The 25511-nt window shown below is 42.5% G+C and overlaps 1 protein-coding gene across 5 annotated transcripts in view; it reads left to right on the forward strand.

Moving 5' to 3' along the window:
• LOC139583168 (MAP/microtubule affinity-regulating kinase 3-like) overlaps positions 1 to 25511 on the forward strand; it is a 128127-nt gene that overhangs the window by 53926 nt on the left and 48690 nt on the right. For all 5 annotated transcript variants that reach the window (XM_071413977.1, XM_071413973.1, XM_071413975.1 and 2 more), the window contains exons 4-6: positions 10999 to 11047; positions 22941 to 23006; positions 23606 to 23676. In XM_071413977.1, coding sequence (XP_071270078.1) covers positions 10999 to 11047; positions 22941 to 23006; positions 23606 to 23676 — 186 coding nt within the window. The remainder of the gene's footprint in view (positions 1 to 10998; positions 11048 to 22940; positions 23007 to 23605; positions 23677 to 25511) is intronic.

A 25511-nucleotide genomic window follows, 5' to 3' on the forward strand; every position in this document is an offset into this window, starting at 1 on the left:
AGCTCATTAGTGGTTGCGAGTTAAGATCATTAGAAGAGATCATTAGTCCGCTGAGACAGATGTCAATCATGATGTGGCATAATTTTTTTAAATAATTGTAATGTTTTTAAAACATTCTCGGTCGACCAGTAGCCTATTGACCAAACAATTGACCAGTCGACTAAATGGGGTAAACCCTACCCTCACCCCAACAGTCTAAGGGGGCTGAAGTGACACGATGAGCGAAAGCATTATGGTGGATGTTTAGCGATAAGCTAGCTTGCTCTTGTCTATTTCCTTCAGTGCAGATAAAGGAAATGAAATAGAGAGGGAGCCACTACCAGGGTTTGCACAAGGTGCTTAAAGTACTTAAATTTGTCACTCTGAAATTCAAGTACTGGAATACCTTGAATATGTCTATGTATTGGGACAGCTTTTGGGACCTAAAGTGTAGTGAAGTATAAGGACAATTTAAATAAAGATAATTTAATATTGTACGCATGTATACTGAACAAAAATATAAACGGAACATCTAATAAGTTCAAAGCTTTTACTGAGTCACAGTTCATATAAGGAAATAAGTCAACATCATCAGTACTGACTTACCACTCCTGTATGTAGTGAAACACGTATTATTGAGTAGAGCTTGTAGGCAGTGATGATTAGTACGTTTTTTTCTTCTCATGAGGTTGTGGTGATATACTGCCATCTGGTGGTGACTAGAAGCAGTTGCTTAATAGGAATTATTACAAATTGATGGTCCTTGAAAAATAAATCAGTCCTTGACAAACTAAGTCAACCATCTCAACCAGAGATTGAGTTGGCAAAACAGGCTGCAAGTCAGTCGGTCAGTTTTTCTGTCAGTCTCTTTTTCTCATTCACTAACAATGTCCCCTAAAGCCTTTTGAGCGGGGTTGGATTAGACACCGTTGATGAGGAGATACTGTTACCTCGTTTCATGTTAAAAAAAGTCATTGGCCGGGGGAGCTAGCAGCTAAATTGAGCCTTTTACGCCTGTCGGGCTTGTGTGTTTGAGAAACCGGATGACCCAAGTCAAGAGCCCCCTGGCCTACTGTACCGGGGTCAAGCATGGTGTTCAATACCTTTTGCTTTGCAAATAGCTAAACTTAGTATCAACAATCAAAAATGGGCCTGGTCCCTAGCAAGAAATTGCCCACCACACAGTTTGAGGGGATGCTTGGGACTCGGCTTGCTTGATCTTTTTTTTTCTGTAGCAATTTTGATGGCTTTTTCCGAGCGCTCATCATCTTCATCCATTAGTGAGTCGATGGCTTCAATAGTCTTGCTGGAAATGGAACGCAATGTAAAAATATGCAGCATACAGTAAAGACCAGCAGTCAATTATTTTTAGCATTATTAGGCCTACTTTACAGTATTGTAGCCTACTGTACCTGTTCATTTTCCTGGGCTTTCGCGTTCGGCGTACACAGGCATCTGATGAGGGTGTTTGTGAATAGCACTGTTCGTGACCAAAATCTCCAAGTCTACCAGTATTGTTGAAATGTCTCCAGTAGATTTTCCATTCCTCCTGAAAGCCCTAATCTGCTCACTTAAATTAATAGAGATCCTGGTCATGGTGCTACAGTATGTTACGGTATAATCAAACTGAGGACAATCGGCAATCTGCTATATACTTATGGCCTATTGTAAACTGAAAGTCACACATTTCCAGTACTCCTCAACACCCCAAACTCCACCCTTAACACAGTTACCATTAAAATGTGCTGTTTATCTGAAAAAAAATGACATTGCAACCAAAGAGAACAGACGAAATGGACATCGTTTTCATCAAGCCAGCTTCTTTCTATGGTGCTACCCAATCGCTCACTTTTGGTTATTTGAAAACTAAATCCTCTCCAAAATATCATTTTTTTTTTAACAAGCCATAGAAAGTTGGTTGCAATTTCAGTTTAATCCCCCAGAAAAGACAGAAAAAATAATACAACAAATATTGTGGTTAAACTAAAATATACTAATTGATAAAAAAAAAATCTATTTGAACCTAACAAGTGGAAGGTGGTTAAAAGTATTATTATTAACCCTGCATTATAATTATATAAAAGCCCCTTAGATATTCTGTGTTTTTATTTACAGTAGTGATGGACAGCTGGAGGCATTTTGTAAAATAAAGGTTACATTTAAAAAAAAAACTCATCCAGCGAGGGTATCACTATCTTAGCAAGGGAGGAGAATTCTCCACCTGGGTGGACTGTGAGAGGATCACGTACAAATGCAATAATATCCTTGGGCATGCTGTAGTCTTCCAATCTGGTGGATAAATTGTCCCTCAGCTGCTTGATGAAATCTTCCATCACCTCTGTGACAATGCTGCGGCCTGGTCCCTCTGCCCGTTGTTTCTTCAGTGTGCTGAAGTGCAGTAGCCTTCCAGGTGACAAGTCCAAATCGAACAACTCAAGCTTCCTAGGAAAGGCCTCAAATTTCTCCACCTTGTCCGCGACTGTTTCTCTATTCCTTGTGACTGCAGATTTAACCCGCTTAAGTTACAAAATATGTCCGCAAAAAAAGCTGCGTGCAGCTTGCAGTTAACGATTCAATGTTTCTGTGTCGGGCCTCGATATGGGGCGACAATACCACTGAAAGTTTTATGCTTAGATTCATAATTAGTCTGAGACCTTCATTGTTGATACTTTTTGAGAGCGACATTTTATCTTGCTATCAAGCAAATTGTTCTGAACAAATGTTGACGTTAATTAAAAAAAGTAGTGTAGCCTACAATAGGCTACGTAGACCTGTTTTTCCCCACCAATCAACACACAGAGAAATAGACAAAAATAATAATTGAATAGAGACATAGTGATTTTATGAGCGTAATCAGATCAAATTATCTTATTGTCACCGAATGTATTATGTACTAAGCATATGTGTTAAACATGTTAAATTTGTAGTCCAATTAATTATGCTAATATTATGTAATTGTTATGTTCTGGCCCGCCATCATCCAATTGTTATAATAGGATTTGAAGCAATAGCCTACCCGGGTGTGGTCAACGATTTCAGCACCGTTTCATGCTGCTCTGAGACAAGCACGGGGACTGGTCTTGATAAATCAATTATTTTCAATACTTTCATCTCCGTTTGGGCATTGGTTAGACTACAATTAGGGTGTGGAAACTGTCACGTTGTACAGCGGCACATTTTCCTCACGGAAACCCTGAGTTTCGTTTTTCTTGGAATAGAAACACCATATTAATCAAATTAAGCTACATTTAAAATCAATCCCATATACTATGTTCTTACAAAAAAAGGTTTTAAATTCTCTAGTACAGCCAATATTACAAAAAGTCAAATGCTTCTCAAAGATGCCCTCTGGTGGTCAAACTAGCGCTAACTAGCATTAATGGCAGCAATGGCTGACACTTAAATAACGTGCCATAGAATTCTGCGGCAGCCCACAAGGCATGAACCAGGAAGAACCACTATGTTCAGAATGACCCTCACGTGTGCAGTGACCCTGGGTCATGTTTATTAGGGCAGGCAATGGAAAAATGTTTTAAAACTCTTTGCAACAGGGCCTCCCGAGTGGCTCAGCGGTCTAAGGCACTGCAGTGCTTGAGGTGTCACTACAGACCTGTGTTCGATCACGGGCTGTGTCGCAGCCAGCCACGACCGGGAGACCCATGAGGCGGCGCACAATTGGCTCAGCGTCGTCTGGGTTAGGGGAGGGTTTGGCCGGCTAGGATATCCTTGTCCCATTGCGCTCTAGTGACTCCTGTGGTGGGCCGGGAGCAGTGCACGCTGACACGGTCGCCAGTTGTACGTTGTTTCTTCTGGCACAATGGTGAGGCTGGCTTCCGGGTTAAGCGAGCAGTTTGGCTTGGCAGGGTCGTGTTTCAGAGGACTCGTGGCTCTCGACCTACGCCTCTCGAGTCCGTACGGGAGTTGCAGCGATGGGACAAGACTGTAACTGGGCCATTCTGCCAAATCAGTGCCATTTGCATGTTGTAACTTTTCTAAATTAAACTTCATTCTTTTTTTAGCACTGTTTAACTAATAAAACACATGTTTAACTATTTAAAATGTGTAATGGTCAATCTCAGGCAATTTTATATATATATTTTTTACAAGGTTTCTAAATGGAAGATGGTTGCAATTTCCTCAGTCCTGTTACCAAAACTCTTACAACTGTTTAAATATCAATTAAAAGTCATGCCAACTAGTTTCTTTGTTTTTCCCTCAATAAAGTGGGTATTTTAAATAAATAATTGTTTACATGTTCAAAAAATATATATCTGTAGCTAAAAAGTCACAACATATACAGGCAAAACAAATAATAATTAAACACACAAAGCAATTTTTTTAAGGGAGACCCCAACCTCAATTTTATCAAAAATCTATCATGTGATTTAACTAACAATTGTTTAAATGATGGACCAAACATAATTGAAAAATAAGTGGTTTATCTTTATTATTTTTATAAAAAACAATTAAGTAACAGGAATGAGCGCTGAGTAACAGGAATGAGCGCTGAGTAACAGGAATGAGCGCTGAGTAACAGGAATGAGCGCTGAGTAACAGGAATGAGCGCTGAGTAACAGGAATGAGTGCTTGTGTGTGTGTGAGAATAACTGGATGTCACAGAACTTCCTTCAATTAAACAAAGATAAAACAGAGGTCATTATATTTGGCCAAAAATATCTGAGTCTAAACAGCAACATAAAAGCAGTAACAATTGTGTGTGCATGCTTTTGCATGAGTGTGTGTGCGTGTATATGAGCGTGTGCATGTGTGCGGGGTGGGGTGGGCGGTGGAGAGAGAGAGAGAGGTGTGAGTATCGCTCCTCCCCATGCAGCATGTGTGTCTGGCTCCTGCCTCTGCACAGTATGGGTTCTCCATCTTCCTCTACAAAAGGCAAGAAAGACAACAAACACTAAAAGCTGAGCATATTAAGCAGATCCTCAGATCTCTACATTGACTACCAGTACCTAATATTAACTTATACTATTTTCTGCATATAAAACAGAACATACAATTGTATTTCATATAGAATTGCAATCAATTAATGAACAAAAACGTGCCTTTTCTAAGAAACAGTCTCTAGTTTGGCCCGGACTTTGTTGTCAATTTCCATGTAATGAGCTGTGACTTGCCTCGCTGGTGGGATGGTACACAGGATGTCTTGAAACGGGTACCAAAGGATGTCTTCGCAGGCTGGCCAGCGAAACCTGTTGGCCCCAATCCTTTTCATACAACAAAACGTGACATGTGTGTTGTTTGTGTCTGTGGTGATGCCAGGGTACCGTTGACCGTCGTACCTCAGCACCATTTGCCAACAACCTCAGGACTTTGCCACTGATTTTCTGTGGTCGTGGGAGCTGTCTGTTGATTTGAATGTGAAATGGTTTGCATTAAAGCACTCACGGCTCAGATGTTGTCTTGCTGTGAACAAGCAGTTGACATCCCTGTAGGTCAGCTCTCCATGGCCTAGGGTTACTGCCTGATGCATCGTCGTCGTAGATGGAACTAGTGTCACATCCTTGGGCATCTCTGACACTGCTTCCTCTTCCACAAGAAAACAACTTGATTGCTGTATCCGTTTTGCTCAACACAGAAAACAGCTCTGAAGCATCAGGGATATCTGTCCCCTTGCTGACAAGACCGTCAGCCGTCCTCTTCAGGGCCCCTCCCATTCCATCCGGGGCACCCTTGCCGTGGCTTGCTTCAAAGAAGTTCCACGTTCCAGTGAATCCTCTTCTGAAAAATCCCCTCGCTGCTTGTACTGAGTACAAGGGCCATCACTGTAAAAATGGATAGTGGAGACCTCTGGATGTGCACTCTGCACATAATCAAGCACTGGTGACAAGTGCTGCCAGATTGCTGGTGGGCCCTTCTGTCTAGAGGGGGACACTGTGCAGAAGGACACTGGTTGGGGGGTTGTATGCACAAAAAGCACACCTGTGTGCAAAGTCAACATGATTTAAGCATTCATGTGCTTCGAAGCCTTGTTTCAGTGCCCTGTAGTGGGTAAACTGATTCTTGATGTTGTAAGTGTGCATCTTAAACTTGCGCGGCATCAGGTTCAGCTGTACTAGCAGTTGCTCTTGGGTGGTCTGGAACTCATTTTTGATGATGACTTTGGATGTTCCGCCATTGGGGTCATTCTTTGGCTCCTTATCCACCATTTCCCACTGGACATAAGTCACTTCATTCTTATCATTGTATTGGCCAGAGACGGGACAAGAGAAGTCCTTGCACACTGCACATTCTCCATACATGCACTTCATGCACTGTTGCATGTGATGGATTTTAGAAGTTCATCAGGATTGAAAGTGTTGATGATCTTCAGGTGGTGCAGTTTCTGTACTATAAAACGGAGGTTTTCGTGCAGCTTGCACATGCAAGTCTCCCGGTCACTTAGAGTTGGGTCAACAACCCAAAAGGGGCGCAGTGAGCTGAAGAGGGAGTATGAGATCGACCCATCATGTTCTACCAAAAATTTCACATGTAGATTTTTCATCGTGTCCAAAAGGAACCTCTTCTGATTTTAGATTTTCCTCTGGGTGAGGGTCGGCCTCTTCCCAGTCGTAATTCGACTGACGTTATCCCTGGTGTAAAAATCTCGGACTTTGTTTATGAAGCCATCTTCTTTCTTGGACTTGATCCTGTAGTAAGTCTGCCTCCACTTTTTGCGATGTCTGTGCTTTTCCCTCTTACTAATGTTATTGACTGAATGCTATGTCCTCCCTGTGTTTCTGCTGTTCCTTCTTTAAGTATCTCTCTCTCCTTTCCGGGGTCGGCATTGCATCGAGTGCGATAGCTTCTCTGCAGCACTTAATCGATTGGCTCATGGTAAGTAATGTGTTCACATTGTAAAACTGAAAACACCTTCAGTAATTCCAACTCTAAAACTTAAAATCAAGAGAATAGTATTTAAAATGGCTATTTCATTCAAACTTCTCACCCCTGTTACTCTTATTTAGTCCTGTTACCCTTCATATGAGGAACAGGACTGAAAGTAACAGGACTTAGTTTTTAGCATAGTATTAGCAAATACATGAAATGTAGCCACATGGCATCAATGCTAATAGCATGAGAACACTTAGCACCTTCAAGTGGTTTACCAAAACTATCTTTAAAAAACAACATTATAACATCTAAGAAATCATTTAGGTAACAGGACTGTACGTTGAGATGGACATTATCAGTCATACTTACAGTATGATACAAAATACAGAAAAAGAGTGAGAACTTTTGGTCAGGAGACTCAAATGATGCTACTTCCTGTTGATCATGTGACTTGTGGAATGTCCCAAATTTTTAGAGGGGAAAATGTGTAAGGGTAACATGACTGAGTGAAAACCTGGGGACATGACTAAAATGTGTATTTTAACGAACACATTATGAATTTCTGATGAGAAAATGTATATTATGTCTAAATTGGAAATAGTCACCCAATAATACAAAAGAATGTAGATTTCTATAGGATTCTAATCATCATATTTCATGTAGTGTTAAAGTTTTTATTAAAGTTTTACATGATGTATCTTCAAATTGCAATTAGGACAAAGTGCAGGACACTTTGCTTGATAATATAATGTATTATACTGATATTTGTCATGCATATTTATGCATGTAATGTCCTGGGGACGGAAAATGCACCGATTCGGCGGAATGGCCCAACTACCAATTGGACAAGTCCATGTAGGACCTCTCTTTTTCAGTCTAGGATGTCCAATCAGAAATGCATATTTTGACCAATGGGTAAAATAATTCTTTAATTGTGTAGCTAATCCTATAAGAAAAACAGTGGTCCAAATCTCAAGTCTCTATCATAATCAGTTAAAAGATTAATGGGAGTTTTTACCCTTGTAGGATGGGCCAAAATTAGGGTGAATAAATCAATGGAGGCTAGATAAAAGGAAAAAGTGGTCAAAAATTGGGAAAATTGCATCAGGTCAGCTAGACTGGATTTTGTGGAAGAATTAGGTTTACTGGCTACCTGACAGGCTCACTTTCCCATTGAACTTGTCATCTTTCTTCTTGAAATCTACCGGAAATAAAACAATATAGAGGTAAGATGGATATCGATTTTGAGACATGACATGTATTTTCATATTTAAGTACACACTTTTCATATTCTAAATGTCCAGCATGTTTCTGTGAAATATCTATGGCGCACTGAGGGTATGAAACACTTTTTATTTTCGAAGCCATATACATTTAATTCAGCTCGTGTCATGGTCATTTTGCTTCCTGCGACCTGCTGAAACAACATTGAAGACGAAGACCACAAAATGTCAAATCCTCAAGTTATTACGAGAAACCTGTCCCATCGCAGGTTTCAACAAAGCTCTGCTTATTATCGGATGTATTATGTTATGAAATCGGACTTAAAAATATATATATATAATGTTAATAATATGTTAAAGACCACACGAACTATTCAGAACATGAATACTCATATTTGTCATGGTAAAATGTATTTTTATAACATAAGGTATTGTAATTTCATCACCAAAACAGGTTTTTACCCACTCTGGGCAAAGTGGGTGGATACCCTAATCAGAACGTTTTATACCGTTTGGTGCCTAATGATCATGACCCAGGGGATTTATTCTAGGCAGGGAGATCATGTTTCAAAACCATGTATTTATCTCAGATATGTTGCTGAGCTATAATTCTGATGTCTTACTTTACCAGGAAGTCAATTGTGGTTAAATGGTGTCCTGTGGAATAAAGTTCTGCCAAAAAATCTTCCCCTCACTTAAAGGGATGTTTAAAAATATTACATACCCCACCGTCTCTTATTTACTAGGGTGGGTTTCAATGATTGAGGGGCCACATTCTTATGTTTTCACATCAGTTGCAGGTATGGACAGAGAATGATCACTGGCAAGACGAAGCTAAAGAAAAGCTAAGAAAGAGGCCCGTGTGAAACCGTTGTGTGTGTGTCAGTGAAGCTGTGTGTTTGTGCACACATGCTTCAGTAAGTTGGTTGTGTGTGTGTGTGTGGGTCGTTGAGTCAATGTGTGCGTGTACGTACCTGTGACGCAGGAGATAATGGCCCGTTTTCGTCAGGGATCTATTCTGAGCTACCAGCCATGAGTCAGAGCACTCGGAGATAGTGAACTCCTTCCAGTACTCAGAAGTCAATGCACAACACTTACACACACACACACACACACACACACACACACACACACACACACACACACACACACACACACACACACACACACACACACACACACACACACACACACACACACGCACTCAGGCTCAACTCACAAGCACACACACACACTTACTTGATAAACATGCACACACACATACCATACTCTTATAACACACCAAGGCATACACTCATATACCGATTTACTTTATGATTCAGCGTGCTGAGGGCTCAGCCCCTATTTATGCCACCTGCCTGAAGAGTGCGCAGGGGAGGGAGATGGATGGAGTGGAGAGGAAGAATTGGATTGGAGGGGAAGTTGCAGCAAAAGAGATGGTTGGAGATACAGAGAGATTAGGTCTGGGCGACATGGCCAAAATATCATATCAAAGTATTTAATATTTTTTTAAATTACGGTATTTTTTGTTTTTGAATAATAAAAGTTCTACATTTGCTTTATGGGTAGTGAGTGATCCCAGGGTGCTTTATGAGTAGTGAGTGATCCCAGGGTGCTTTATGAGTAGTGAGTGATCCCAGGGTGCTTTATGAGTAGTGAGTGATCCCAGGGTGCTTTATGAGTAGTGAGTGATCCCAGGGTGCTTTATGAGTAGTGAGTGATCCCAGGGTGCTTAATGAGTAGTGAGTGATCCCAGGGTGCTTAATGAGTAGTGAGTGATCCCAGGGTGCTTTATGAGTAGTGAGTGATCCCAGGGTGCTTTATGAGTAGTGAGTGATCCCAGGGTGCTTTATGAGTAGTGAGTGATTCCAGGGTGCTTTATGAGTAGTGAGTGATCCCAGGGTGGCATCACATACATTCTAAGGGATTTCAATGAGTCTTTCTCCATTCTGATTGTTTTATACTGTTCAATTCAACCTAAAATAACTTTCAGCACTTTTGTCAATTTCTGCATTTGCTGCACTCATTTGAGATAATTTCCACAGTTATAGGCCTTATTTTTTACCAAATGTTGCAATTGCGATTTAACTTGTGATTTAGACCAAAACACTTTGGTGAACTGTTGGCATCATGGAAATATAATGATTATTCTAATTCTATAGTTAGAATATAATAGTGGGCACTTTGAATACAGTGTTGTTTGACAACAAATTAAAATCCCAGGGAGGAGTTCTTGTGACAGGGTAGGAAACAAAATTGATAAGTGTTTCCTAGGGGACCCAATAATTTTTGGCGACATTGAATGTATTCTCTTAGGGAGAGAGGCGAATAGATGCAGTGGTAGAGGGATACCAAGGGTAGGCCTTACCGTCTGGCGTGGGATACCACGGCTGACAACCGGCCAATCAGATCATCTACGTCCCAGGGCAATGACGAGAGATCGGGGTCGGAAGGTCATCTGAGACCCCATGATCCAATAGCATCACAATGGGTGGCTACAGGAACGAGAGACTGTCCTGCTCATTCATTCATGACAGAAAAAGAGTGAGGGAGGGAGGGAAAGGAAAAGAGGGAGAGGGAAAGAAAGGCAGAGTAAGTGTTTTCCAAACTCACCAGGAAGTCATAGTCTGGGAGAGTTGGGAGGCTCTCTGTCCGTCTCTCTGTCTCTGTCTGTCTCTCTCTCTCTGTCCGTCTCTGTCTGTCTGTGGTGTTCTGGGCTTTCATGTGGAAGTAACCTGTGGGAAGTGAAATTGTTTTAGGAGCGATATGGGGGGGACTGGAAGTTACCAATAACAATGAAAAAAGTAATGTGATGGAAGCCTGTACTAAAGTACATACTTTAGATTTAGTGTCCAATATTGGCCTATACTATCCCTCTAACAACCAGAGAATGTCACCAGTGATGTACCTGATCCTCTAAATGTCTGCAGGAAAGAAAATCTCACATCTTCTCAACTTCCTTTCTTTTCAGCTCTTCCGAGAAGTCAGAATAATGAAGATTCTAAACCATCCAAACATTGGTAAGTGTATCACTGACTGACTCACTTCTGTAAATCCTCATGACAATGTGTGCCCATACATGTTTCAATCAATCACATTTATATATAAAGTACTTTCTACATCAGCGTGCTATACAGAAACCCAGCCGAAAGCCCCAAACAGCAACAATGCAGGTGTAGACGCACGGTGGCTAGGAAAAACTCCCGAGAAAGACAGGAACCTAGGAAGAAACCTAGAGAGGAACCAGGCTCTGAGGGGTGACCAGTCCTCTTCTGGCTGTGCCAGGTGGAGATTATAAGAGTACATGGCCAATAAGGAGGCGTATGTTTAGGTATGTACAGCAGGACCAAATCGGTAAGATAGATAGGATCAAGCCCATGTAATGCTTTGTAGGTTAGCAGTAAAACCTTGAAATCAGCCCTAACCTGAACAGGAAGCCAGTGCTAAGGCTAGCACTGGAGTAATATGATCAAATTTTTTGGTTCTAGTCAAGATTCTAGCAGCTGTGTTTAACACTAACTGAAGTTTATTTTGTGCCTTATTAAGGGTCGCCGGAAAGTAGAGCATTGCAGTAGTCTAGTCTATAAGTGACAAAAGCATGGATTAACTTTTCTGCATCATTTTTGGACAAAAAGTTAGATTTTTGCAATGTTACGAAGATGGAAAAAAAGCTGTCCTTGAAATATTCTTGATATTTTCGTCAAAAGGGATCAGGGTCCAGAGTAACGCCGAGGTCATTCACAGTTTTATTTGAGACGACTGTGCAACCATTAAGATTAATTGTCAGATCCAACAGAAGATCTCTTTGTTTTTTGGGACCCAGAACTAGCATCTCTGTTTTGTCCGCCATCCACTTATTTTTTTATATTTTTTTAACCTTTATTTAAACATTGAGTTTCAAATCAATTTTACAAGAGAGCCCTGTTCATAGGGGATACACTTCCTTATGTCTGAAACACAGGCTTCCAGGGTGGGTAATTTTGGGGCTTCACCATGTTTCATCGAAATGTACAGCTGTGTATGTCAGCATAGCAGTGAAAGTTAACATTATGTTTCCGAAGTACATCACCAAGAGGTAAAATATATAGTGAAAACAATAGTGGTCCTAAAACAGAACTTTGAGGAACCACGAAACTTACAATTGATTTGTCAGAGGACAAACCATTCAGAAAGACGGATTGATATCTTTCCGACAGATAAGCTCTAAACCAGGCAAGAACTTGGCCATGTAGACCAATTAGGGTTTTCAATCTTTCCAAATGATATGGTGATCGATGGTGTCAAAAGCAGCACTAAGGTCTAGGAGCACAAGGACAGATGCAGAGCCTTGGTCTGACGCCATTAAAACGTAATTTACCACCTTCACGAGTGCAGTCTGGGGTCTAAAACCAGACTGAAGCGTTTCATATACATTATTTGTCTTCTTGAAGGCAGTCAGTTACTGCGCAACAGCCTTTTCAAAGACATTTGAGAGGAATGGGAAATTCGATATAGGATGTTTTTTTTAACATTTTCTGGGTCTAGGTTTGACTTTTTCAAGAGACGCTTTATTTCTTCCACTTTTAGTGAGTTTGGTACACATCCGGTGGATAGAGAGCCATTTATTATGTTCAACATAGGAGGGCCAAGCACAGGAAGCAGCTCTTTCAGTAGTTTAGTTGGAATAGGGTCTAGTATGCAGCTTGAAGGTTTACAGGCCATGACTTGACTACTTTCATGAATGTGTCAAGAGATATAGGATTAAAAACATGTGTCCCTTGATCCTAGGTCCTTGACAGGGACCTGCACAGGGTTGTGCAGACTCAGGACAACTGAGCTTTGGAGAAATATGCAGATTCAAAGAGGAGTCCGTAATTCTCTTTCTAATGATCTTTTCGTGGAAGAAGTTCGTTGAATTCATCACTGCTGAAGTGAAAGCCATTCCATTCTTGGGGAATGCTGCTTTTTACTTAGCTTTGCGACAGTATCAAAAATAAATGTTTGATTGTTCTGATTCTCCTCAATTAGGTTGGAAAAATAGGATCGAGCAGCAGTGAGGGCTCTTTGATATTGCACGGTACTGTCTTTCCAAGCTAGTCAGAAGGCTTCCAGTTTGGTGGAGCACCAATTCCGTTCCAATTTTCTGGAAGCTTGCTTCAGGACTTGAGTGTTTTCTGTATACCAGGGAGCTAGTTTCTTGTGACAAATGTTTTTTTTGTTTTTAGGGGTGCGACTGCATCAACAGTATTACGCAAGGTACATTTTTGTTCCTCAGTTAGTTGGTTAACACATTTTTGTACTCTGATGTCCTTGGGTAGGTGGGGGGAGTCTGGAAGGGACATCTAGGAATCGTTGGGTTGTCCGAGAATTTATAGCACAGCTTTTGATGATCCTTGGTTGGGGTCTAAGCAGATTATTTGTTGCGATTGCAAACATAATATGGTGGTCCGATAGTCCAGGATTATGAGGAAAAATATTTAGATCTACAATATTTATTCCACGGGACAAAACGAGGTCCAGGGTATGACTGTGGCAGTGAGTAGGTCCGGAACCATGTTGGACAAAACCCACTGAGTCGATGATGGATCCGAAAGCCTTTTGGAGTGTGTCTGTGGACTTTTCCATGTGAATATTAAAGTTACCAAAAATGTGAATATTATCTGCCATGACTACAAGGTCCGATAGGAACTCAGTGAGGAACAATATATACGACCCAGGAGGCCTGTAAACAGTAGCTATACAAATTGATTGAGGAGGCTGTATAGATTTCATGACGAGAAGCTCAAAAGACGAAAATGCAGCAATTCTTTCAATTTTTTGTTGTTGAAATTTGCTCTCGTAAATGTTAGCAAAACTGCGCTGGGATATGGTCACTAGTGTAACCAGAAGGAGAGGCCTCATTTAACACAGCACATTCATCAGGTTTAAGCCATTTTTTTCAGTCAGGCCAATCACATCAAGATTATGATCAGTGATTAGTTCATTGACTATAACTGCCTTGGAAGTGAGGGATCTAACATTAAGTAGCCCTATTTTGAGATGTGAGGTATCACGATCTCTTTCAATAATGGCAGGAATGGAGGAGGTCTTTATTCCAGTGAGATTGCTAAAGCGAACACTGCCATGTTTAGTTTTGCCCAACCTAGATCGAGGCACAGACACGGTCTCAATGGGGATAGCTGAGCTGATTACACTGACTGTGCTAGTGGCAGACTCCACTAAGCTGGCAGGCTGGCTAACAGCCTGCTGCCTGGCCTGCACCCTATCTCATTGTGGAGCTAAGGTAGTTAGAGCCCTGTCTATGTTCATAGATAAAATGAGAACACCCCTCCAGCTAGGATAGAGTCTGTCACTCCTCAGCAGGCCAGGCTTGGTCCTGTTTATGGATGAGTCCCAGAAAGAGGGCCAATTATCTACAAATTATATATTTTGGGATGGTCAGAAAACAGTTTTCTACCAGCGATTGAGTTGTAAGCCTCTGCTCAACTCCCGCTAACTGGGAGGGGGCCAGAGACAATTACTCGATGCCGATATCTTTCTAGCTAGTTTACACGCTATGTTGTGCTTGGTGACGTCTGACTGTTTCACCCGAACAGCGTTGGTGCCGACGTAGTTAACAATATCCCTATACTCTCTACACTCGCCAGTTTTAACCTTAGCCAGCAACCTCTTCAGATTAGCCTTTACGCCGGTAGCCCTGCCCCCTCGCTGGATGATTCTTTTGAAGTCTAATGCGGGTAATGGAGTCGCCAATGATTAGGGTTTTCATTTTGTCAGAGCTAATGGCGGGAGGCTTCGGTGGCTCAGATCCCGTAAAGGGTGGAGCTGAGACCAGAGAAGGCTCTGCCTCTGACTCCGACTCGCTTGATGGGTAGAACCGGTTGAAAGTTTCTGTTGGCTGAATGAGCAACACCGTTTCAGCAGCATTTCCTTCCAGAAGCCAGGACTGTGCGAGGGATTTATACTACTATCTGTACTTACAGGTGGCACAGACGCTGTTTCATCCTTTCCTACACTGAAATGACCCTTGCCTAAAGATTGCGTCTGAAACTGGGCTGGCAGCACGGCTATCCTCATCATAAAGCGATATATTTCCTATATATTATACGAGTACAGCGACGCAATTAGAAGGCATAGTGTTAATGTTACTACTTACCTTCGGCTGGTGGAGGTCCTGTAAAACCATGTCCAGATAAAGCGTCCAGGGTGAAAAAGTTGAAATGAAAAAAGTAGAGTGAGGAAAAAATAAAAAACTTAAGGCGTTGGTAAATGGTAAAAATTTTAGATTTTTATTATGTTTTTAACTTTTTATAACAATTTAAAGCCTTACATTTTTTCACCCCTGGCAATTATATAGGCATGAGTGCACATGCGTAAAATACAACACAAGAAGATATGGAGGTTTCATGCCTCCAAAAATTCACGAGCTGGTACGAGTTTGTGAACACTTTCCTAGCGTATTTTAATAACAAGGTGGAATGGGTCTATTCACTTTCAATTAGGAATTTTGTTCATTTCTTGAATGAATGGGCTCATTCCCAGTCAAAATGGTAGCTGTGTCCATTCCTCTGCCCTTTCCCCCTCCTCCCTTGTCCCATGTTTGGGAATTACTCTCCAGAGTGGTGACATTGTGACATTCCCAAACTTTATTCTAATCCCTGGGTAGGATTCCACCCTTATTTTCCTAGATTGTTCTTTCTCTCACACACACACAATTGCGCACACACACAAACACAGTGACATTTTTCCTGTGTCACTCTTTGTGTGTGTCATTAAGCCCTGGCGATTATCTAACAGGTCCCCACATGCCTCTCTCCCGCTGTCATTTTGGTGATGTCATCTATACTGAACAAAAATATAAACACAACATGTAAAGTGCTGGTCCCATGTTTCATGAGTTTAAATAAAAGATCACAGAAATGTTCTATACACACAAAAAGCTTATTTCTGTCTGTAATAAAGCCTGATTTGCTGGACCTGGCTCCCCAGTGACAGGGCTTGGCTCCCAAGTGGGTGGGCCTATGAAATCCATAGATTAGGGTGTAATGAAATTATTTCAATTGACTGATTTCCTTATATGAACTGTAACTCTGTAGAATTGTTGCATCTTGTGTTTATGTTTTTGTTCTGTACACATGCGCCCCCACCACCACTATATACACACACACACACTTCCTCATCTCTACCCTGGACGAATCCTCTGCATGACTTCTGGGCAGCAGATGCACACACACACGTGAAAATGCTTACTTGCGTGCGTGTGTGAGGAGGTCCATCAATGATTCACTGTTTAATACACCATGCAGCTTTGCTCAGTGTGAATGGTTAATTATTCTAATGGCCCACCTACACTACATTGCCAAAACTATGTGCACAATCCTATTTCAGCCATATCCGTTGATGACAGGTATGTAAAATCGAGCACACCGCCATGCAATCTCCATAGACAAACACTGGCAGTAGAATGGCCCGTACTGAAGAGCTCAGTGACTTTCTGCCCTGCTAGAGCTGCCCCGGTCAACTGTAAGTGCTGTTATTGTGAAGTGGAAATGTCTATGAGCAACAACGGCTCAGCCGCGAAGTGGCAGGCCACACAAGCTCCACAGAATGGGACCGCCAAGTGCTGTAGTCTGTCCTCTGTTTCATCACTCGCTACCGAGTTTCAAACTGCCTCTGGAAGCAACGTCAGCAGAAGAACTGCTCGTCGGGAGCTTCATGAAATGGGTTTCCATAGCCGAACAGCACACAAGCCCAAAATAACCATGCGCAATGCCAAGCGTCGGCTGCAGTGGTCTAAATCCTCGCCGCCATTGGACTCTGGAGCAGTAGAAACGCCTCCTCTGGAGTGATGAATCATGCTTCAACAGTCCGACAGACTAATCTGGGTTTGGCGGATACCAGGAGAACGCTACCTGCCCGAAAGTTTGGTGGAGGAGGAATACTGGTCTGGGGCTGTTTTTCATGGTTCAGGCTAGGCCCCTTAGTTCGAATTAAAGGAAATCTTAACGCTACAGCCTACAATGACATTCTAGAAGATTCTGTGCTTCCAACTTTGTGGCAACAGTTTGGGGAAGGTCCTTTCCTGTTTCAGCATGACAATGCCCCCATGTACAAAGCGAGGTCCATACAGAAATGGTTTGTCGAGACTGGTGTGGAAGAACTTGACTGGCCTGCACAGAGCCCTGACCTCAATCCCATCGAAAACCTTTGGGATGAATTGGAAAGCCGACTGCATCAGCGCCCGACCTCACTAATGCTCTTGTGGCTGAATGGAAGCAAGTCTCCACAGCAATGTCTTAACGTCTAGTGGAAAACCTTCCCAGAAGAGTGGAGGCTGTTATGGCAGCAAAAGCGGGACAAACTCCATAGTAATCACCATGTTTTTGGAATGAGATGTTCGATGAGCAGGTGTCCACATAGTGTACCTCCCAATCTCTCTCATTCATTCGAACGAACTGAAAAATGGCACTCCACTTCCTACCGTGGTTATCTTTAGCCTAAATGTGTGTGTGTCCGTGTTGCTGTGTTTTGTGTCTGTCCATGTTCGTGTTGTGTGAGTGTGTCCACGCTCATACACACCAGCCCTCTCAGGAAAACCTGGAAGGAGCCCAAAAAGAAAGAGGCCATGAGACGTGGTACCAGTTGTCATAGCAACGCCGTTTCTTTCTCTGTTCATATCAATAGGAGGTCTACTCCCTCCTGGGCTACTCCCTCCTCCTGGGCTACTCCCTCAAGCTTATGCTCTAGTCCGGCTCTAACAGACCAGAGTTAGCTGATGGTCCAGATTGAAGACCAGGATGTGTTGATTATTTATTTAAATCAAGTTAGTAATAAATGCCTCTATTTGAATATTTTGGTCTTCTTAAAATTGCTCACGAGAGAGAGGAGTGTGCAATGATCTCATATATTCATTAAGTTTCATATGCCAAACAAAACAAAATGGGAAATGTCATCTACGAAGCCGATTTGTGATCGCCTTGCCTTGCCCAGCAGGCTCCCCTTTGGTGGTCTGAAACCGCCGGCATGTGGTTGGCGATCGTTTGGTTATGCCTGGGGGGAAGCCATTTTGTTTGTGTTTCTCCCACTCAACTTCCTCTCTTCCGCTCTCCCACTTTCTCCCTCCACCGAAGCCAGGTAGGTCAGGGAGGGAAGGAGGATGATGTGGAGAAAGAATGGGTGCTAGTTAATAGGGTGAACGGGAGGGACGGAAAGATATGCCCTCAGTGAATTTCAAATTGCGATGCCAATAAAGCATATTGAGTTCAAATATGACAGGTGTTCAAGAAAAGGTGAGAGACGAGGTGGGCAATGTTCCCTCATGTTTTTGCCGCCGAGCACATTTGAGGTCTTGTGAGCGGAAACTTGAATGTTGTGAGAATTTTGTGCAACTTCCGGTGCTCGTTTACAGTGACCACTGAGGCTGTACCCTCACAGTTTAAGACAGTAGCCAATAGGCTATTGTGGCAATTTGAGCATAATGTAGGCCTACCAACAAAACCAATGGAACAAATCCCATAACATTTTCACATGGAAAAAGCTTTTAGATTTTTGCAATATAGCCTACAGTAGCCTATATCTGGGGATCAATTCAGGCTTACATTGCATGACACTTAAAAAAAATGCTTTTTACATTATGAAGACTTGACATTTTAATTTGTAATTTTTTACTTGGTCTGTAACACCATGGGCCAAATAGGTGACTTTAAACTGCATTTTACTGTGTTTACTTTACAAAATAACATGAATTATTACCATACAGAGAATTAGACAATGTAAGCTACTCCTCTGCCTGTTGGCTTATTTGCATATTTGACCTGACTGGCTGTTCAAGACAGCTTGAAATGTAGGCTAACACGGAACCCAAACCGTCTGCGCGCGTGCGCCATCGTGCATACATTTATTTTGTCCCCCCCACACCAAACGCGATCACGACACGCAGGTTAAAATATCAAAACAAATTCTGAACCAATTACATTTATTTGGGGACAGGTCGAAAAGCATTAAACATTTATGGCAATTTATCTAGCTAGCTTGCACTTGCTAGCTAATTTGTCAAATCAAATGTATTTATAAAGCTCTTCTTACATCAGCTGATGCCACAAAGTGCTCTACAGAAACCCAGTCTAAAACCCCAAACAGCAAGCAATGCAGGTGTAGAAGCACAGTGGCTAGGAAAAACTCCCTAGAAAGGCCAGAACCTAGGAAGAAACCTAGAGAGGAACCAGGCTATGAGGGGTGGCCAGTTCTCTTCTGGCTGTGCCGGGTGGAGATTATAACAGAACATGGCCAAGATGTTCATAGATGACCAGCAGGGTCAAATAATAATAATCACAGTAGTTGTCGAGGGTGCAACAGGTCAGCACCTCAGGAGTAAATTTCAGTTGGCTTTTCATAGCCGATCATTCAAGAGTATCTCTACCGCTCCTGCGGTCTCTAGAGAGTTGAAAACAGCAGGTCTGGGACAGGTAGCACATCCGGTGAACAGGTCAGGGTTCCATAGCCGCAGGCAGAACAGTTGAAACTGGAGCAGCAGTTTAACTAGCTATTTAACTAGCTTACTGTTGCTAGCTAATTTGTCCTGGGATATAAACATTGAGTTATTTTACCTGAATTGCACAAGGTCCTCTACTCCGACAATTAATCCACACCATAAAATGGTCAACCGAATCGTTTCGAGTCATCTCTCCTCCTTTCAGGCTTTTTCTTCTCTGGACTTTACATTGCGATTGGCAACTTTCATAAATTAGGTGCATTACCGCCACCGACCTCGTTTGTCTTTCAGTCACCCATGTGGGTATAACCAATGAGGAGATGGCACGTGGGTATCTGCTTCTAGAAAACAATGAGGAGATGGGAGAGGCAGGACTGGAAGAGGCAGCGCGATCTGCATCACAAATAGAACTGACTTCTATTTTAGCCCTTGGCAACGCAGACGCTCGTTGGCGCGTGCGAGCAGTGTGGGTGCAATAATTGAATAATATAGATTTCTACATTGATTTTGTAACGCTTGCGCACGCGACGCGAGCTGTGTAGTCAGGCTATAAGCCTACACGTTTTGTACTCTTGTAGGAAGCAGTAACTCCCTATGGCTGACCTATAATTATCTATAACTGGGCTAATAACTTGCTAATTAGCAAAGAATATCAACAGATGTGGAAACGTGTCTCTCAACTGATCTGATTTGTTTTTGGTTTGTTGCATTGAAAAGGGGCAGACAATGTTGATTCGATCACAGAAAAATAATTGATCCATATAATGCAAACTAATTGTGCGAACTGAAGTGAAGTTCAATCTCTTGTCGCTGCGCAGCCTGGCATTTTTTCGTGCCCTGCAGTCCCAGAGGAGGTGCGCGCACCTTAGAGGGAACATTGTTGGTGGGGAAGAGAGACGGAGGGATACAGACATTGGAAGAGAGGGAGAGAGACTGAGTGATACAGACAATGAAGAAGTCATATAAATAGAGGGAGACAGACTGAAGGAAATAGCAAGACAGAGGGAGAGATGCGAGACTAATTGATACAGACAGTGACTGTGAGATTAGTTGGCTACGGTCTCATTTCGGAACAGTATGTGGCCATTGAGCCTGGCACCAACATATGCTCGAAAAATCTGCAAGTTTTCTCTCCTCGACAATTTCTTCGGCAGGATGAAAGGTAGCCTAAACCAAAAACAATTAAGCACCTAGATACATAAATGTTCAGATTATGCCAAATGTTGCTAAGAGTAACAATGTGAATTTTGGACCATATTTTCAGTTTTCTTACCTTAATAGCAGGGTTTCCATTGTTTGTGGGGACACCCAGGGAGTGCACAGTTTTGTTCTCTCTCATCTCTAACACTGGCATATATGGGTGGCAGGTAGCCTAGTGGTTAGAGCGTTGGGTCAGTAACCGAAAGGTTGCTAGATCGAATCCCCAAGCTGACAAGGTAAAAATCTGCCGTTCTGCCCCTGAACAAGACAGTTAGCCCACTGTTCCTAGGCCGTCATTGTAAATAAGAATTTGTTCTTAACTGACTTGCCTGGTTAAATTAAATTTAAAAAACACTCCTGATTTGCCCAATCAAGGACTTAGTGATCAGTTGAGAAAGTCTGAAAGACAGACAGACAGACAGACAGGCAGACAGACAGACAGACAGACAGACAGGCAGACAGACAGACAGACAGACAGACAGACAGCACGATATGGGCAAAAAATGTAATATATTTTTTTTTACCCAAATATTGCAATTTGACTTGATATAAATCAAATCACTTGGGTGAACTGTTGGAATCATAGTAATAGAATGATTTATATTAAGAAGCAAAGTGGAACGCAGCATCATTGGGGCGGCAGGTAGCCTCGTGGTTGGGCCAGTAACCAAAAGGTTGCTGGATCGAATCCCTGAGCTTACAAGGTAAAAAGCTCTCATTCTGCCCCTGAACAAGGCAGAATAAGAATTGGTTCTTAACTGACTTGCCTAGTTAAATAAAATAAAAATCGTTCTTCAAAATATTGCATGCGATATGGATATTGCACATGTCAATATTTGGATGTGAATTTGATTAATTGTGCATCCCTAACCGACAGACAAGCAGGGTGCATTCTGTGTAATTCAACATCCACATAAGTTTTTAATGTACCAGAACAAGTTCTCATTTACAACTGCGACCTGGCCAAGATAAAGCAAAGCAGTTCGACACATACAACAACACAGAGTTACACATGGAATAAACAAACATACAGTCAATAATACAGTAGAAAGAGTCTACTGGCAATAAATAGGCCATGATGGCGAAGTAATTACAATATAGCAATTAAACACTGGAATGGTAGATGTGCAGAAGATGAGTGTGCAAGTAGAGATACTGGGGTGCAAAGGAGCAAATAAATAAAATAAATAACATAAATAACAATATGGTAATGAGGTAGTTGGATGGGCTATTTACAGATCGGCTGTGTGCAGTGATCTGTGAGCTGCTCCGGCAGCTGGTGCTTAAAGCTAGTGAGGGAGATATGAGTCTCCTGCTTCAGTGATTTTTGCAATTCGTTCCAGTCATTGGCAGCAGAGAACTGGAAGGAAAGACAACCAAAGGAGGAATTGGCTTTGGGGGTGACCAGTGAAATATACCTGCTGGAGCGTGTGCTGCTATGGTGACCAGTGAGCTGAGATAAGGCGGGGCTTTACCTAGCAGAGACTTATAGATGACCTGGAGCCAGTGGGTTTGGCGATGGATATGAAGCGAGGGCCAGCCAACCAGAGCATACAGGTCGCAGTGGTTGGTGGTATATGGGGCTTTGGTGACAAAACGGATGGCACTGTGATAGACTGCATCCAATTTGCTGAGTAGAGTGTTGGAGGCACTCTACGCATGAACCATGCGAGACAGTCATTTAAGAAACCAAGGCTGTTGAGTCTGCCGATAAGAATGCTGTGATTGACAGAGTCGAAAGCCTTGTCCAGGTCGATGAATACGGCTGCACAGTATTGTCTTTTATCGATGGCGGTTATGATATCGTTTAGGACCTTGAGCGTGGCTGAGGTGCCCCCATGTCCAGCTCGGAAGCCAGATTGCATAGCGGAGAAGGTACGGTGGGATTCGAAATGGTCAGTGATCTGTTTGTTAACTTGGCTTTCGAAGACCTTAGAAAGACAGGGTAGGATAGATATAGGTCTGTAACAGTTTGGGTCTCGAGTGTCTCCCCTTTGAAAAGGGGGATGACTGCGGCAGCTTTCCAGTCTTTGGGGATCTCAGACGATACGAAAGAGAGGTTGAACAAGCTAGTAATAGGGGTTTCAACAATTTTGATGTTCCCAGGCTGTTCCTAGGCTGTGACAGCAGCCTGGGAACAAAACAGCCATTCTGATTCTTTCCTGAGGCAACCTGGCTAATCTTGTTTTGTCACGTGCGCTCGCTCACCCGCTACCTCTCTCTCTCTCTCCCTCCCTCCACAGTGAAACTGTTTGAGGTGATAGAGACTGAGAAAACTCTCTACCTGGTGATGGAATATGCCAGTGGAGGTAAGTTACTTAGCAATATGACATACTGTACAACATCATATTTATAATATGCTTTGAGCATAATCCATGAAAAGCTCATTTATTTATCTAAAATACAAGCATTATGATTATTATAGTATGACACCCTTCTGTTGGAGAGCTACCGGGTGTGCAGGCTTTTGCCCAAGCCCTGTGCTAACACCTGCTTCAGGCAATCAAGGTTCTGATTAGTTGTCTATTAGTGGAATTAGCTGTGTTTGAGGGCAGGGCTGGAGCAAAATCCTGCACAACCAGTAGCTCTCCAGGAGGAGGGTTGGTCTGTCTCCTGATATCCATAGTACTTTATTATAACACATAGTATTGCCTTAATCTAGTACAAATGAGGCTGCCGAACTAGCAATTGATGCTTTGTTGATGGGTTCCAGACATTAAGAATAAGTTGGGAGACTGAGACAAAATTTTAGAATGTCTCCATTCGGTCAAAGTTGAACTTAAACCTCTCTCGGACTCTCTCTCTCTCTCTCTCTCTCTCTCTCTCTCTCTCTCTCTCTCTCTCTCTCTCTCTCTCTCTCTCCCTCTCTCCCTCTCTCCCTCTCTGTCTCGCTCTCCCTTCCTTTCAGGGGAGGTCTTTGACTACCTCGTAGCTCACGGGAGGATGAAGGAGAAGGAAGCCAGGGCTAAATTTAGACAGGTACTGCAGCAGACTGGATTCGGCCCTACACACACGCACATACACTAACATACACACCCCATGTTCAAAGTCACCCTGGCTGGGTGACAGACTTTCAAGCCGCACACACACACACACAGACTTACGCCCCCCCTCACACACAAACATGCTAACACATACACATATCATCATATTTTGTTGGGAACTGGGAAGATCCTTGGCCATTCCTGTCATTTTCAGCCAATCAGTGAAAGGGGGTCTCCCGTAAGTCCAGACAGGGGCTCCCCTGACCCCACCCCTTCTCCTCATTGGTTCAGCCCACTGTCGCTGTGGAGATGGGGATATCTGGGTCACTTGATGTAAGAGCTGGGACAGGGAGCTAGGAGAAGGGGGGTGAAAGGAAGATGGGAGAAAATATGGATGGATAAAAGAGGAGTAAAGGAGAGGGGGGTTGAGGGTGAGAAAAGAGGGATGGATAAAAGAGGAGTAAAGGGGAGGGGAGGGGAAGAAAAGAGGGATGGGATAAAAGAGGAGTAAAGGAGAGGAGGGGGAGAAAAGAGGGATGGGATAAGAGGAGTAAAGGGGAGGGGATGGGATAAAAGAGGAGTAAAGGAGAGGGGAGATGGAGGGGGAGAAAAGAGGAGTAAAGGAGAGGGGAGTTGGAGGGGGAGAAAAGAGGGATGGATGAAAGAGGAGTAAAGGAGAGGGGAGATGGAGGGGGAGAAAAGAGGGATGGATGAAAGAGGAGTAAAGGAGAGGGGAAGTGGAGGGGGAGAAAAGAGGGATGGATGAAAAGAGGAGAGGAGGTGGAGGGGGAGAAAAGAGGGATGGGATAAAAGAGGAGGATAGGAGAGAGGAGAGCAACCAGGACACGTCAAAATTAATAAAATGAAAATGTATTACCCCAATGGATAGGTACATTGATATGTATTACCCCAATGGATAGGTGCATTGAAATGTATTACCCCAATGGATAGGTACATTGATATGTATTAGCCCAATGGATAGGTACATTGATATGTATTAGCCCAATGGATAGGTACATTGATATGTATTAGCCCAATGGATAGGTGCATTGAAATGTATTAGCCCAATGGATAGGTGCATTGATATGTATTAGCCCAATGGATAGGTGCATTGAAATGTATTAGCCCAATGGATAGGTGCATTGAAATGTATTAGCCCAATGGATAGGTGCATTGAAATGTATTAGCCCAATGGATAGGTACATTGAAATGTATTAGCCCAATGGATAGGTACATTGAAATGTATTAGCCCAATGGATAGGTGCATTGAAATGTATTAGCCCAATGGATAGGTGCATTGAAATGTATTAGCCCAATGGATAGGTACATTGATATGTATTACCCCAATGGATAGGTACATTGAAATGTATTAGCCCAATGGATAGGTGCATTGAAATGTATTAGCCCAATGGATAGGTGCATTGAAATGTATTACCCCAATGGATAGGTACATTGATATGTATTACCCCAATGGATAGGTGCATTGATATGTATTACCCCAATGGATAGGTACATTGATATGTATTACCCCAATGGATAGGTACATTGATATGTATTAGCCCAATGGATAGGTACATTGATATGTATTACCCCAATGGATAGGTGCATTGATATGTATTAGCCCAATGGATAGGTGCATTGATATGTATTAGCCCAATGGATAGGTACATTGATATGTATTACCCCAATGGATAGGTACATTGATATGTATTAGCCCAATGGATAGGTACATTGATATGTATTACCCCAATGGATAGGTGCATTGATATGTATTACCCCAATGGATAGGTACATTGATATGTATTACCCCAATGGATAGGTACATTGATA

This window comes from Salvelinus alpinus, chromosome 8, assembly GCF_045679555.1.
Source record: "Salvelinus alpinus chromosome 8, SLU_Salpinus.1, whole genome shotgun sequence".
NCBI lineage: Eukaryota > Metazoa > Chordata > Actinopteri > Salmoniformes > Salmonidae > Salvelinus > Salvelinus alpinus.